The sequence below is a fragment of the Chiloscyllium punctatum genome, chromosome 1 (assembly GCF_047496795.1).
Source record: "Chiloscyllium punctatum isolate Juve2018m chromosome 1, sChiPun1.3, whole genome shotgun sequence".
NCBI classification, from domain to species: Eukaryota; Metazoa; Chordata; class Chondrichthyes; order Orectolobiformes; family Hemiscylliidae; genus Chiloscyllium; species Chiloscyllium punctatum.
Window position 1 is genome coordinate 22,716,634 of NC_092739.1, and position 17,625 is coordinate 22,734,258.

Here is a 17,625-nt window from a genome sequence, read left to right on the forward strand (position 1 = left end):
TCTTATTATCTCTCTATATATCTCACCTTGCCTCTTTCCTTTTAATGTTTCTTTCTCTCAATCACTTTCTCCTCAACCACCCACTCACTCATGTTGGTATATATTGAGCAAGTAATTTATTTGAACAATTAGTGCACTTAATCCTTTAAAATTACATGTTCACTCGCTGTATGACTTGAACACTGCAACATTAATTAATTATAATTAAATTCATTTCATGAGTCAACACATTTCAGTCACCAAGATCAGGTAGAATTTCATTAGTTCAACAAACGACTGTTGCTGTTGTACTTAATTTCTATAAACAACCCGTTGAAAAATTTGTTAAATGAATATTTAGATATTTATTTGTGCAGACTGTTTACAAAAATGGATTTTATTATTTTCACCTTGGTCACAATGATTTTGACTAAATTGGCAAATGTCTTTATTATGTAAATAACTATTGGTTTTAAATTTTCTCAATCTTTGCTCAAAATGTTAGCACAGTAATACCTTATTCTGCTAACATTCATATTTCACAAGGAAACTAAGAATAAAATAAATAGAGATCTCTTAACAGAATAAGGAGAGACAGAAAAAGAAGAAAAGCAGACACAGGACAATGTGCAAATTCAAGCACATTATAAAATTAAATACAATTCAGTTAACCATTAGTTGTCAAAGAGAGTGTGCAAGAAGACTTATATGCTACTATTCATTAAAGTTAGATTTTAGTAGCCAGGCTTCTTTCACGATTTTGTTAATATGGCATTGACTTGAAGAAGCAAATTCTGCAGCAGCATCAATAACATCACTGTCTTGTGGTTAGAACTGGGACAGTGCAGAGATCTTGGAGGCTTGTAGAACAAATGGTTATTATTTTCTTATGCTTATTCTCCATTTCCCTTGCAACCATGTACCACTTACTGGTTACAATTCCATATTCTTCAGTGTAACTTACAGCTCAGACTGAAGTGTTGGAATTTCAAGGTGGATTTTATTTTCTCCAGCCAGTGAAAACTGACAAGCCATTGGCTGGAGATTCCTGGATGCACGCTCGTATTCATTGCTGGCTCAAATAGTTGTGGAATAGTTCGACTGTTTTAGCTACTTCTTCCCTTTGATTTGAAATAAGGAGAAATGGTTGTAAATGTTAAAAACTGTATCTTAGACTATCCACCATAGTTATGGAATGAGATCAGAAGAATCTACTGGAAACTTAAGGTCTATTCTGTTGATGTTATAAGTTGATGTTTGTCCAGAAAGGTACACATAGGTCCGATCACAGTACAACTTCTAAGAGAGCAGTTGAGAAATGTTTGTTGTAAAGGAATAGCTGGGATTTTAGAGTTTCAAGTCTAAGATCTGCTAGCTGATACAAATAGGGCAGGCATGGTGGGTCAATGGTTAATACTGCTGTCTCACAGTACCAGGGATCCAGGTTCAATTCCACCCCCAGGGACCTACTCATGTGGAGTTTGCATTCTCTCCCTGTGACTGTGTAGGTTTCCTCCAGGTGCTCCAGCTTCCTCCCACAGTCAAAAAATGGGCTGGTTAGGTGGATTTGCCATGCTAATTTCCATAGTGTCCAGGATGTGCAGGCTAGGTGGGATTAGCAATGGGAAATGAAGGATTACAGAGTCTGGTTGGCATGCTTTTCAGAGGATTAGTGTGGACTTATTGGACAGAATGGCCTGCTTCCACATCTGTTGGGATTCTATGATAATATCACTTTCTTGGCTAATACAGTTGGTTTCATCAGGTATACTTATGGTAAATATGATTTATTCTAACAGTAACAACTTGTATCTGCATAGTACCATTAATGCAGAGATGCAATGTACCTTCTAAATGCCATCACTGTTGTGTGCTATTACTCATGATGAAAATTATTCCATTAAATTTAGTTCTCATGCATCGAAGTTTCCTTTTATGTGTAATATTCAGAATCTGGAACCTGCTTTTCACACTACTGTGATGGACATTCCTGTTCAGACTTGACCATCACCCTGAGATTTAAGTAGATATTTGTAAGCTGAAGTCAATTTGGCACCTCAAATTTAAATGGAAGCTTAATTATCGGCTTGGCAACAACTCTTTTTATCACAACTTGACAGCTGTTGCATGATTCTTGCCAAGCAGACTAGTTCGGAGCTCCCTTATCACCACTATTATACCAAACACCTGTACATCCAATAAACACACAAATATGGGACATAAAAGTAAGCTCAAAGAGATTTTTATTTTCAAATAATTTCTGTGATTGTCATGTTTAGCATTTTGAGAGCTGCAGGGTTTATGAATCAGGCAAGAAAATTATCTCACTTGCAGGCATTGGGTAGCAAAATGATGATGTCCTTCTTGTTAAGAATTAAATAGATCTTAACATTCTTGTTTGTCTATCATCTTCCAGTGACCCCTTTTCAGCCACCTACAGTACATCTTTGCACAATTCTCCCAGCTTTTCAAAAATGTCTAAGAGAACAAGCAAGGTCCGAAATGATGAGGGAGCCTAACACATCATATCATTGACCATCCACTGGAAGCACTGTGGCTCAGTGGTTATCACTGCTACCTCACGGTACTCGGGTCCCAGGTTCAACTCCAGCCTTGGGCGACTGTCTGTGTGGAGTTTGCACATTCTCCCCATGTCTGCCTGGGTTTCCTCCAGGTGCTCTGGTTTCCTCCCACAGTCCAAAGGTGTGCAGGTTAGGTGAATTGGACATACTAAATTGCCCATGGTGTTAGGTGCATTAGTCAGGGGTAAATGTAGGGGAATGGGTCTGGGTGGGTTGCTCTTCGGAGGGTCGGTGTAGACTTGTTGGGCCGCAGGGCCTGTTTGCACACTGTAGGCAATCTAATTTAATCTTTAAAACACTAAGTTCGTAGTTGCAAGAAACTCTCAGATTAAGCACCCAGCTTATGATGCATACTATTCTGGAATTACTTTGAACATTTCTATATGAGAAACTGTTTTCAGAGGATAATCCCAAGGGCATTGTACAGTCAAGAAATGGAACAAGAATGGATGCTTGGAACACCAGAAGTAATGGTACAGGAGCAGTAAATAAACAATTGCAAGTGTTACTCTGGATACAATTAGGGAGATGAGAATAGAAATAGGCAAATGCAGACCAACCAGGTGGATAACAGTGGAGAAGTTTTGCAGGAGGATGGGGTAGTCAACTGTGTCAAGACTGCAGAGAGTTTGAGCAGAATGTGGAGGGAGGTTTCTGTTGGCGCAGTAACAGAGGATATCAATTGTCATTGGCAAATGCTAAAATGCATTCATTTTTGACTCAACTGCAATGAGTTAAAGCCATTTGCTGTGTGTAAAGTTCCCATTCCAGGCAAAATAAAAGTGGAGGTTTTACAGGATTGCATAATAATATCACTATTAATTTCCCATTGCTTCTTATTTTTTTTGTTGACAGGTCATCAGATTATGGAACAAACTATGTAAAACTGAACCTGCAGTCTGGCACCAACATAATCACCAATTTCTACATTTGTCCTGCAAACAAGAAAAAGGTACAGTAAAGCTCAAGTATGGATATGGGAGCCAGTGAGTTATTTTAAAGGCCTTTCTCACTCTCTTTTTCCCAAAGCTATGATGACTTTGATGCAGGTTTTCAAACAACCAGAGAAAGTGACTTTCTTTTTACGGTTAGATATCACCACTAAGTAAGTACTTTACACTGTGCAACAGGGAAAATTATCACCAGAAAAAGGCAGGAACTATTCCACCTTTTTTAAAGAGTTTCCTCAGTTTTTTATTTGCTGATGATTCAACATGACAGTGTTCAATTCAAATTTTGTAACCTACTGTTTTTTTTTTCTCCCTTCCCTTTCTTATCTGTTCAAAATTGAGCAGTTATGTTAAAATTCAAAAATTGATCTTGTCATGAGATTATTTTATCCCTATGTGGAATTATAATTATTTTCCTTGAATTTTGAAGCAAAGCTTCTGTCTTGTCAACTCTAAAATGCAATTTCAAGAGGAAATGAAATACCAGCTCTAGCAATAGTGAATTATTTTCTTTCAAACTCTTGCATATTTATTTTGTTCTGAATGCAGCTTGACCTGATATTGAGGTTTCATATAGAAATCAAGAATATCTGCATTTTGAATCTTGTTCAGTCATATTTGTGAATGGGCAGGGTGCCATTTTAGAGCTTATTTATTAATTCAAAAGGAAAAACATCTTGTTGGCAAGGTGAACAGTACAAATTCTAGCTGTTTCTGTGAGGGGATGTGACCGTGGAAGCTCACCTTTGGAACATGGCTACATCAATCTGGCAGATGATTGCAAAATAATTGGTTGCACTTTATTTTTTTTCCCATTGTCCTATGCTAGACTTTGTGGAATTGGTAATCAAAGCTCTTAGTTTGCCCCCTTGGGGCATGTGATGCATGTACTATATTGTCATAACTGGCTTTTATGCGAGTGCTATTTTTTTCTCACAAACAGGATAAAAATATCTGCTAAATTCAGTATCTGGTGGAATGCTTTTAGTCTTATCTCTATAGCTTTGGGCAGTGTAGAAAACTGATAGAAAGCTCACAATGTCTAGCCATGTCAAATGAGAAATTTAAATATTGTTAAGTGTTGAGCTGCTGGAGGTGGGATTTATCTGAAAATGCATTATTTGTACAAGTTGCAGTGGGAGTAAAAACTTTATTGTAACTGCATAAAATGATTACTTTCTGGTGACATTGCTCAAATAGCAACAATTGGGTTACACTGGGTCACTTGTGTATTGATATGAACACCGCAGAAGAAGTTAAATGTTTTCTCCAAGTAGTCATTATTCCATCGTATGCTAAGAAAAAATGTTCCCTTGGTAAGTTTTTCCCTGTATTGAATACAATAAAGACAGACAGGTGAAATTTATTGTAATGTTAATTCATCTGCTCATATATAGACTAAAAATAAATACCTGAGGTTTTTCTTTTTCAAATGCTTTCAAAATTGGAAGGTATTCAGGTTATAAATTCCCTTTGCCCAGATTTCCTCAAACTAAGTTTATACACATCATTACTTTGAGATTACATTGTATGTTTTATGATCTGCTTATATCACCTGCAGTAGGTCTGTTTTCAGATTTGTTGATTCTTTTTGTTAGATTTGAAATGCAAAAATCATGTACCCAATACTGGAAGGGAAAAAAATAGTACTTTTCAGAAATCAAGTGTATGAGATTAATCCAATATCTGGTCAAATCTGACAACTTGTTTTTCTTTGATCTTCTAATACCATTTGGTGGGCATTATAGTGACATATATCCTCATTTATTCTGGATCAGAGTTTCTTGAAGATCAAGATCATTCCTCCACATAAGACAGGTATCATGCAAGTACTCTTTTGCTTCAAATACTGTCTTTTCCTCCCCCTATCCTCGAGCCAAATCCAAAAAAATTCTGTTATTTTTCTGGTTTGTGCCAGTTTAACTTCAATATGCAAGTCTTTCAGACATCTTCATGCTTCAAGTGTACTTAACTCTGTCAAACATCAAGCATTTCCTGATGTGGGAATCCCATTTCCACTTCTGACAGGTTCCATTTTTGTCAGAAGGGACAGAAGATCAGGTATGAATCACACAGGATGACCCAAACATTCCCCAATTTGGCTCTTGAATGAGCTTTAATCAACAGTATGGGAAGCATAAATTGATGGAGTTGATGTAAGTGTTTGTGAAGGGCAGATAAAGTCTGTTTAAGTGTCATCATCTGAAGTTTTTAAATGCCCTGCTCTTTCAACATTAAAATAAACACATTAAGTTATCAGTGAGAAACAAACACTTGAGAAAGCCTCAAGGCAGCTAAATGGCAACCCCGTTCTTTAATGTCCGTTTTCAAGTCCTTTTCTCTGTAGTATTTGTGAAGATTGTCTAAGTTCACAAAATTCTTTTAGCTTTACAATTCAGTTCAAAATGGACACTTCACCGTTGATTACTTAAAGTGTTGCAGTGAAACGCGTAGGCTCCTCAGGACATTGACAAGCTCGGGACCTACACTCATCTGCCTTCAGAGGCACAGCATTTAGCACAGTAGTGGGACATTTTCATTCATCATATCAATCATTTCCTAAGAACAAAGGAAATAAGAGCAGATGTTGGAACTTGAGTTGTTGGAGCCAGTTCCCCCATTCAATAAGATTATGACTGATCATCAACCTCAATTTCTCTATTCTGCACTGTTGCCATATCCTTACATTCATTGAATATCTAAATATCTCTCATCCTGTCTGTGGAAAGCCTGAGCTTCCACTTTGAGGAACTGGAGATTTCAAATATTCAAAATCCTTTCTGTGATGAAGTTTCTCTGAACCACAATGCTGAGTGTCCGACCCCTTATTCTAAGTTGTAATCCCTGTGCTTAATTGTGAACAGTTGTTTTACAAACAAATTTGTGCTCAGTAAGAAGAGGTTATGCCTTTTTGAGAGAGAAAGTTTCAAATCTCAATTCAATATTTTTAAAGGATATTATGTTATTTTATTGAATTCATTGTGTTCTTCAAGAAGAGCGGCAATTTTTTCACACAGAAAGTGGTTCATGTTTGGAATGAACTGCCAGAGGAAGTGATGGATGCAGGTACAGTTACAACATTTAAAAGACATTTGGACAGGTACATGAATAGGAAAGGTTTAGAATAATATGGGCCAAACACAGGTGAGTGAGATTAGTTTAGTTTGGGAAACTTGGTTGACATGGATGATTTGGACTGAAGGGTCTGTTTCTGTGCTGTATGACTCTAAGAAACTAAATTCCTATCGATGAAAAAAATTCCATCTGATCAACACAGACAATCAATTAAAATTTTGAAAACCAGATTAAATATATTTAGTTAAAAACCATGCTACACCAGGTTATAGTTCAATGGGTTTATTTGTTTTTTTTCGGGAATGTGATTTAAAAGAAGTTCTGGAATTTACATATTAATGAGTCGAAACCTGCAACCCATTGTAAGTGATTAAAGATATAACAGCAATCTTTGTTCAATTCATCGCGAGTTGTATGACACTTTGATCTTCTACTATAAATTCTGTGTTCTATGATCCTGCCCCAATAGTTACCTGACGAAGGAGCAGCCGTTTGAAAGCTTGTACTTCCAAATAAACCTGTTGAACTATAACCCGGTGTTGTGTGATTTTTAACTTTGTCCATCCCAGTCCAACACTAGCACTTCCACATCTTAAATATATTTAGGTAGATGCCTTTAGATCAGAGTTAGGCGTAAGTAATAAAATTGAAAAGGAACCGGCCATAAATGCTCAAGGAATGACTAATTATAATACAGATAAATTATTATGGCTCAAGTCAACATGGACTATTTATTATGATAATTATACCACCATAATAATCCATTACATTATGAAAGCAAACATATTCTTTGTTTCACTCTTACCTTATTTTGCAGTTGTTCTGTCTTCTTTGCATGGCATCGAAGTCACCCTTTTTCGATTCTGACTTGTTTAGTATTTATTTTCTCTTCATTTCAGACTTTTAGAACATGCATATTTTAGTACCCAAAAGAGAAAATGCTGGGAAATCTGAGCAGGTCTGGCAGCATCTGTAAGGAGAGAAAAGAGCTGACGTTTCGAGTCTTAACTGACCCTTTGTCAAAGCTGGTTTCAGATTCCAGCATTGTGCAGTAATTTGCATTTATGCATATTTTAGTTTTGTCTTGCCAATATACATGCTGCTTTACTGTGATCTGCAATATAGTCTTGCATGGACCACCAATGGTTAAGAAAATTAAAAGAAAATATAAAGAGGGCAAAAGGCAACCATTACATGGTCTTTATCTTCCCTCTACCTCTCATCCTAGAGTTGGGAGATAATCAACTCATAGTGTATATTAAAAGAGTGCTACCGAATGCATTTGTGATCTGTTAGAGAATACATTCTGAATTTTCAATTTTCTTGAAACACAAAGCCCTAACCTGAAATACAAACATAGATTTTGCTGAAAATACTTGGCAGATCAGGCAGCATCAATGGAATGTGAATAAGGTTCACGTTATTACTATTTGGAAATCTGAGCTTTAAAGTGGACAGAACAATATTTGGCTTTAGGTTTAATTTGTATTTCTCTTTGATGTGTTAAGATGGCGAAACATAATTTTAGTTTCACTTTAGATTTGATTTGTGAGTGGTGTAGGGTTGTCTGGAAATGTCTTCACATACACTTAAATCCAGCTTTAAAAAAGGTGAATAGTCCACTGTTTTAGAAAACAAGAATAAAATAAATGAAAAACCAATTGGGCTGTTACCTACCAATAAGGTGTTCCATGACACAGGGAAATAAAAACAGAAGCAGGTTTCCTTTTAGAAAAAGAGAGCCATTCAGAAGGTCAAGGGAGTGGCTTAGGATTACACAAAAGAAAAGCTTTAAGGTGTCAGAGAAAAATACATTCTACAACACTGTTGAATGCACAATTTTAAGGAACACACAGGGAACTATTAGCAGTTTGTTTAAGGGGCTCATGAAGAGATATTAGTTAATGGAATAACATTGAGTGAATGTGGAAGTTTACCAGAAGGAAACAAAATTCTACATGGCTTCTGAACAAGAACCTTCGAGGTTGAAAAAGGGTGATCCTTCACCTAGACTTGAGTACGTGTAAGCTGTTCTTGAGTGTAGAAGAGTTGAATTTTTGTTTTTGATATTTGTAGTAGGATCTTTTCAAATAGTTCTTCCATTTTGTGAGTTGGTTCGCTCAGTTGACTGGAAGCCTGGTTTGTGATGCCAACAGCGTGGGTTCAATTCCCAAGCTGGCTGAGGTTACTGTGAAGTTCTCTCCTACTCAACCTCTGTCACGCCTGAGGTGTGCTGACCTTCTGGTTAAATCACCACCAGTCATCTATGTATAATGAGAGAGCAGCCTTATGGTCCAGAAGCCTATAGCAACTTTACATTTTACACGGAATATAGCGCAAAATAATTTATATTGCTTTTCCTTTTCTATGTCATAAACTTACACTTTTTTTTGTTAAACGTACATTGGCAGCAACTTGTGAATATGTTCAGTTACTGATTACTGTGGCAAATGAATTGCAACTTATGATCCATCAGGTCAGGCTTTGCTTTCGCAGTTAAGGTCCTGAATTATCATCAGTTGGGATTATATCAGGAGAGAAACAAGAGTTCGCCTTTCAGATTGATGAGCATTTTTTAGAGCTAAGGAAAGATATAAAGGGAACCTAAAACCTCACACTCTTTGCTTTCTATTACATTCTTTCAAAAATCTAAGCCTTAACAAAAGATATCTTTGCAATTTTTAAAATTTGAAAGTGCATGAAAAACTAATTACTCATGCTCATCTTACAATGTTAAACTACTTGAGGTGTTAAATTACCTGTGGGGGGCCTTAAGTCATACATATCTTGATATTCTCTATAATCCTGACTCTATACATTGTACTAATACTTGGGAATCCCTAAAAAGGTAATCAATAATGAAATGTGAAAGTGACAGGAATCGTAAGCTATGTGTGTCCTCCATCTCTAGTTAATTGATTCACTCTGCAACCCTGAAGCATCCAGTACTTTCCCATCATCATTAGTACTTCTATTAAACTATACTGACATTTCAGCCTTTCCTGCTGCAATTTTTTTAAACTATTGTAACAACCTACTTTCAGTACAATTAATTAGTGCATCACAAGATGTTGGTTTCATTCTGATTATGGCAATTACTGAAGTAAAAACCCACATGAATCAATATTATTTGAATTGCATGACATAAATAAAATATTAATTCATAAACAACTTGTTCAGGCCCACTGTTTCACTGCTTTATTCAGCTACCATTGGTGTTGCATCCCTGGCTGAGGACAGGAAGGGTGACCTGCTTCTGCTGCTGTGTAATCACATATAACAAAAGATGCATGTTGCAGCCTGTGGTGAACTCATTCTCAGATTGTCCCTCCTTGCTTCTGGTTGTTCACTGATGTCAATTACATGATTTGCAATGAATGTCAGGCATAAGCCAACATCTGTCACTCTGTTCCAATGTTCTATTGTACATGTTATATGATGAGGCTTAAAATTGCTGCAATTACTACCATCAGAAAGTTTATTCAATGGCTACTAATTTCAGGAGTGAGCAAATCCATCTTGCTCAAGAAGTATTCAAAGCAGCAAATGAGCACTGAACACATTTAATAGTCCAAATAGAACATACATTTTCAAGTACTTGTTAATAAATTAACAATTAAAAAATTGAAAGACTTGTGCTTTTGGACTCAAGATGCAGAGTGGAGTAAATAGGTTTGTAGATAAAAGAAAACCTTGCATTTATATATTGCCTAACGTGAGCGCAGGACAGTCCAGAGAATTTTACAGCTAATAAAGTACCCCTCTGAAATGTACAAAAAAGTCACGCTACACCAGATTAGAGTCCAACATATTTATTTGAAAGTACAAGCTTTCAGAGTGCCACTCCTTTGTTAGGTAGTTAATGGTTCTGGATTGTAGCACATAGAATTTATTGTAAAAGGTCAAAGTGGCATACAACTAATGCGATGTATTGAAACCTAGACTTAACAGCAATCTCTGAGTTCTGCCTAGTATGCGAAAGAGGCCTCTAGATTATCTTTATATCCCTTTCAGTAGCCCTCATGTAACAGCCTACTTTTGATTAGTGAGTTATGAACAAACTTTTGTTTTGAAGTGCAACCTAAAAGCAGAGTATGGATGTGACCTGAGTGTCTTACATCCATGGTAACTTAATAGTTGTTTATTCAGTAAATATTGACACCAAGAATATTTACCTGCACAGTGTGTGGAAGGTGTCTTTCACTAAAACATTGTTGTCACACCACACTGAAGTTCATCAGAAATTTCTATCAAATATCTTTGGCATAATGCAGTGTTAATAGAAATGACATTAATTCATTAATGAAAGAAATACTTCATGCTGTTGAGTAATTTCATAAATAGAAAACTAGTAGCAATTGCTGTAGTAATGTTATTATGAGGGTTTTCTGGAAAAATAGAAGTTATAAAATGCAGTCCATAGCATTGGACTTTGAACTAAAGCATATTAGGACTTGGAAAACCAATAACAGTGTGCTATGTCAGAGTTATTAAGTATCATAAATAAATAAACATCTTCCGCACAATATGTAGATAATGTGCTTTGTGTTAATATTTAAGTAATAAACATCTACCTTTATAGAATAACCATGGACTAAAGTACTCAGAACATACCCATTCTCTGCTTTTCACGTTGCCAGTTCAACAAAAACATACAGAAAGTCTCATGCACACTGATTGTGTGAATGTTAATATTGAAATTATATGGTCAGCGCTAGTGTCTGTGGGATAGATTTTAATATCTTAATAGTTTAAAACAGAGGATTGTGATTTGGCGATAAAAGCAAAAAGTTGTAGAAACTCACCAGATCTGGCAACATTTGTGGAGAGAAAGAGAGACTATCTTTCAGGTCAATGATCTTTCATCAGAACTGAAGAAAGATGGAAGCATAAAACTTTTGAAGGAAAGGGGCAGGAAGAGAAAAAGGAAAGGTCTCTCATATGGTGGAGGCTAGGAGACATTAATAACAAACCAAACACTACCAATGGTAATAGTGAGGAAAGGTTGTGTTCAAATGAGGTGTAAATTGCTACATAAAAGCAATCTGAGTACATCATGAAGGAATTAGGAGAAAAATAAGATGAAGACCAACACAGTTAAATAGAAAGAAATAAGAAATCATAAGAACAAAATGGAGGCAAAGGTTTGGAATCTAAAGTTGTTGAGCTCAGTGTTGAGTCCAGGAGGTTGTTGTGTTGAGTTAAAAGGTACGGTATTCTTGCGTTGAGCTTCACTGGTGTATTTTATCAGGCATTGGGCAGAGAGAGTCGAATATGGAAGCAAGGATGAGAATTAAATCCTATTTTGCATTCCTCCTCCTTATTTCCATCTAACTCATAAAGAGATGTAAAATAGCTGGATGAATTGCTATCACTCTTTTTAACGTTATTTCACAAAATCAAACATCCCTGCAACTCATCTTTTATTTAATAATTCTACATACGATTTGTGTATATTTTGAATCCCAGTTAGCCACATGCAGTTAGCAGTAGTTAGCTTTATGAATCATGTGCAACCAAAGCATTCCCATTGAAATATTACATGCTGTGAATTAATAACTACAGTTGTTTAAATTTATGAACCCCTAAATATTCCTAAATCATTAAGTTGCAAATCATGCCATTCATGCTTTTAATAACAGATTTGCAAAATAACTTGTTAAAAAAAAATGTCTACTGATGGCAGCGTGAAAAAGGATAATTGGAAGACACTTTGTGTGTGCTGCTCAGGTTCTGGAGGCACACTGTTGATTTTTAATTTGCACAATCGATTTCAGTCATGAAAGAGCATTTAAGCAGTGATGGTTCTCTGTGTTGTCATTAGCTGACAAACTGACATTTAAGATAAATGATTCTTGGGGTAATAATTCCCAGATTACTTGTACTGAGCTCTGCTGACTTCCAGCAAGACTGCTATTGTTTGAATGTTCTTGGTTCAGATAAATAACCAGCTTTGAGCCATGGAACAAGCAGTGATTGTTCTCTACACTGGGGCTCATGCACTGACAGACTGAGTGAGGATGATAATTAATTGGTCAGAGCAGGCTCAATTGCCCTGACTAAATATGTTTTCCCAGAAGTCTTTTCATCGTGAACGAGTTACACAGTACCTAGCAATACATGCTGTATTGCTAGCTCTGTCTGATGTCGCCTCCATTGTTACGGGGCATGAGAACTTTGCTCAAAATGATGAATTGTATTGGATTGATCATTTGCTCGACAATATATGAAACACCATTTCTATGACAAAGGTTCAGCTGTCTGGCATCGAAGGTATCTGGAAAATAAATGATAACTCATCCATTGTCTGGACCATTAAATATCATGTAGGGGTGAAGTGATCCCCTAATTTCTCTTAAATGTAGGGATGTGTAATGTATGTATTGAGATAAAAATTATTTCAGTTTAACCATTTTTCAATAGCAGATGAAACAGTCTTTACATTTTTCACTAAATACCATATGAGCAACTGTAGTTGCTTTACTCTGGTGTTTGGAACACAGGAACAAGATGAGCGGACCATCCTATTCCTTGAACCTGCTCTACCATTCAATTAGATCAACTGGATATTGTTGGTCTGTACCTTAACTCCTTGTACATTTGTTAGTTCCCTAACCATGCTTACCTGGCATTCTAATAGTCATACAGCATAGAAACAGACCTTGGGTCCAACTCATCAACGTCGACCAGACATCCCAGTCTGACCTAGTCTCATTTGCCAACATTTAGCCCATATCCCTCTAAACTCTTCCTATTCATATAACCATCCAAGTGCCTTTTAAATGTTGTAATTGTACCAGCCTCCACCTCTTCCTTTGGCAGCTCATTCTATACATGCACCACCCTCTGCATGAAAAAGTTACCCCTCAGGTCCCTTTTAAATCATTCCCTTCTTACCTTAGACCTATGCCTTCTAGTTTTAGACTCCCCCATCCTGGTCTATACACTGTATCCATGCCCTTCATGATTTTATAAATCTCTATAAGGCCACTCCAGGGATACTCTGATGGAATCCAGTAGATTTCACATATTTAGTGCAATCCCTCACATCATGCATTGTTTCTGTTCATAATCATGACTAAATTGGGTTTGTAGTTGAAATAGTTTGCTTCTTTCCTGCCTCCCTATTATTTACAGAAGAATGTTAAAAGTTCCAGCAGGAGAAGACAATGTGATCTTTCAAGCTTGTTGTGCTATTCAATATGATTGTGGCTGCACTTCAACTCTGCTTTTTCCCATCTGCTTCCAAATCCTTTGAATCCCTGGAATCAAAAATCAAACCATCTCAGCTTTAAATATTGTTTAAGAAAGGTAACAGGGATAATCCTGGAAGTGTCTCATGGTGGTGGAAGAATTATTGGAAAAGATTCTCAGGGACAAAATCTGTATGCTTTCAGAAGCAAATGGATTTATTAGTGATTGGTAGCATTGGACTTCAGTAAAGCCTTTGACAAATGTCCCTCATGGCAGACTGGTACAAAAGGTGAAGTTACTTGATATCGGCATGAGCTGGCAAAATGGATAAAGAACTGGCTTAATCATAGGAGACAGAGGTGGAAGGATGGTTTTTGGAATGGAGGGCTGTGACTAGTGATGTTCCAGAGGGATCAGTGCTGAGACCTCTGCTGTTTGTGATCTACATAAATGATTTGGAGGAAAATGTAGCTGGTCTAATTAGTAAATTTGTGGAAGATACAAAGATTGGTGGATTATGCAAAGTGAGAGGGATTGTCAGAGGATACAGCAGGATATAAACCAGTTGGAGATATGGACAGAAAAATGGCAGATAGAGTTTAATCTGGACAAATGTGAGGTTATGCATTTTGGAAGGTCAAGTAAGAGTGGAAATTGTACAGTAAATGGCAGAACCTTTAGCGGTATTGATACGCAGAGAGATCTGGATGTGCAGGTCCACAGATCATTGAAGGTGGCATTGAAGGTAGTGAAAAGGCCGATGGCATGCTTGCCTTCATTGGAAGGGGCATTGAAAGTAATGATAGACAAGTTATGTTGCAGCGTTATAGAACTTTAGTTAGGCCACACTTGGAATATTGTGTACAGTTCTGGTCACCACACTATGAGAAGAATGTGAATGTTTTGTAGAGGGTACAGAAAAGGTTTACCAGGATGTTGCCTGGTATGGAGGATTTTAGCTATGAAGAAAGGTTGGCTAAACTGGGTTTGTTTTCATTGGAATGCAGGAGCTTGAGGCGTGACTTGATAGAAATTTATAAGATTGTGAATGGCATGGATAGAGTGAAAGTATGAGGCTTTTTCCCTTGGTGGATCAATTACAGGTTCAAGATGCGAGGGGGCAAATTTAAAAGACGTGTGAGGCACATTTTTGACACACAAAATGGTGGGGGCCTGGAATGCATTTCCAGAAGAGATGGTGGAAGCAGACAAAATAGCAGATTTCAAGAAGCAACTGAATAGGAAGGGAATAGAGGGATATGGAACCTGTAAGTGAAGACAGTCGTCGTATGGAAGAGCAAAACATGTCAGTGCAGACTTGGAGGGCTGAAGTGTCTGTACATGTGCTGTATTGTTCTTTGTTGTTCTCTTCAATGATGGTGCATCCTCTGGGGTAGAGAATTCCAAAGTGAAGATATTTCACATGCCTTTCCTAAGTAATCAACCCCTTATCCTGTAACTGTGCCCTCTTGTTCCAATTTCTTCAGCTAAGGGTAGGTACTGGCTCAGTACCTACCCTATCAAGCCTCTCATAACCTTGAATATTTCAATAAGATTACTTCTTATTCTTCTAAGCTACAGAGCATGGCCTCTCATCCCAGGGACCAATCTAGCGGCTTTCGCTTTACTGCCTCCAATGCAAGTTATTCTCCCTTACATAGCCCAAAATTGCAGGCAGTATTCCAGGTGTGGTCTCACCAAATACAGAGCAATTTAAGTAAATCTTAAGAACATAAGAACTAGTAGCAGGAGCAGTCAATTCAACCCCTCAGGCCTGCTTTGTCATTTAATATGATTATGGCTGCCCTTGTATCAACTGGTAGAAAGTGAGGACTGCAGATGCTGGAGACCAGAGTTGAAAATGTGGTGCTGGAAAAACACAGCAGGCCAGGCAGCATCCGAGGAGCAGGAGAATCGACGTTTCGGGCATAAGCCCTTCTTCAGGATTCCTGCTGTGTTTTACCAGCACCACATTTTTCAACACTTGTATCAACTGGTCTCAGCTGTACTTCAATCTTCTTGCAGTAAAGCTATTAGTCTTCCTAATTTCTTGCTGTATCTTCATGATAATGTTTTGTTATTTGTGTGTACCAGATACTTCTGTTCATTAAAGTGTTTGAATGTCATGTCTTTGAAAAAAAATTCTTACGAGCAAATCTATCATCTCACATTTCCCCACATTATAAGCCACCTGCCACCATGTTTCCTACTCGCATTTAGCTTGTGTACATCTCTTTGCAGCCTCTTTGTGCCGTCTTTGCAACCTACATCCAAACCTAACTGTGTATTGCTAGTAAATATCAATACACTGCTCTGTCTCATGATCAATAATATTTTTGTACATGGTTGAGGATCAAGCATTGATTCTTGTGGTACTCCATTAGTCAAAGCCTGCCAAGCTGGAAAATATTCCATTTATCCTTACTCACTCCTTCCTATCTATCAGTTTCCTATTCATTAGCCAATCCTTCATCCATGCTAATATGTCACACCCAAATCCACAGTAATCTATTATATTGTGTATTAATCTTTTGTATAGCTCTTTATTGAATGTCTTTTGGAAATCCAAGTGTATTCCACATTCTGGTTCACCTTTATATATCCAAATAACTAGACCTCAAAAGATTCCAATAAATATGTTAAACAGGAATTCCTTTTCAAAAAACTATGTTACAGCGGTTTCTCACTATTTGGAAATTCATATTGAAATTATTGAATATGGAGCATAGCAGATTTTATTTAAAAATCATCGGAATAACTTGATATGTCCCCCATGTGTTGGTGGAGGGGAAGGCTCTGATGGATTGGGAAGGAGAGGGGACAGGGAAAGGGGAAAATCAGATTTTTGACTCAGATCAGGCAGGGATCAATCGTGGTGGGAGCCATGTTTGAGGCTGGGAAATCTTTTTTTTAGCTTATTTGTAGTTGTCTTGGGAAGATGCCATTGGAACTTGTTCTTGAATGCTGCATTCTTGTAATGATGCTCATATAACAATGTGACATAGAAAGAAAAAGGAATTGATTCAGTGTTAAACATTGTATTGCATGTTTGTGGTTGTGTAAATCGATATATGAAAGTATTTTTGTGTGTGCTCTTCATTACTTTAGCACAAAGCTATTCAAAGTTCACAATTTAAAATGTTGTGATGTGAAATTTGTGCATTCTACCATATGGAGGGAAAATTAGTGGGAACATGAGCCTGAATTCCTGGTCAGTGCTGCCAGCGGGTGGAGTTACATGTCAGAAATGTGATTTTATTAGAATATGTTCCTTGCATATCTGAAAAGGCTGGTTTTCAATTATCCATACTAATATCCCTCACAAAATACATGCAAGCGGGATGATAAAATACATGCTTCAAAAAACCTCTGCAGAATGAATATGGGGAATACAAAATGAAACATTTTGAGAGAAAGGATAGATTGTGCTGCAAATGCATCACAGTACTTCTTTAATGGCATTTACAGGATAATATAGTCTTCTGTTGTTTATTGAGAATATTAATAACTTATAGACAAGAGAGAGGACATTTGATTTTTCTTCGCGGCAAGATTGCTCTTGCTGGTGTTACCTGGAAGTGTACATAAACCATATTAATTACTCAAGGTCTTTCATGCATATTTGAAACCTTAATCCTCCCTTTTAAACTATTGGTATGTTAAAGGAAAATTGAAAGGCTGACTGTTCATTGTTGTCCATGATTAAGGTCTGAATTGCTGAAACACAGCAATGAGTAATAAATGACCAGTAATTGAGTTCTCCGATAATCTGAACTCAACTGCATCAATTACATTAGTAGCTTCATCTGGGATTTGAAGAGCATGTCATAGGAGATGGCTATCCC

At 37.0% G+C, this 17,625-nt stretch overlaps 1 protein-coding gene across 4 annotated transcripts in view; it reads left to right on the plus strand.

Moving 5' to 3' along the window:
* Positions 1 to 17,625, plus strand: part of sorcs2 (sortilin-related VPS10 domain containing receptor 2) — a 668,617-nt gene that overhangs the window by 245,975 nt on the left and 405,017 nt on the right. For all 4 annotated transcript variants that reach the window (XM_072576855.1, XM_072576671.1, XM_072576763.1 and 1 more), the window contains one exon: positions 3,417 to 3,513. In XM_072576855.1, coding sequence (XP_072432956.1) covers positions 3,417 to 3,513 — 97 coding nt within the window. The remainder of the gene's footprint in view (positions 1 to 3,416; positions 3,514 to 17,625) is intronic.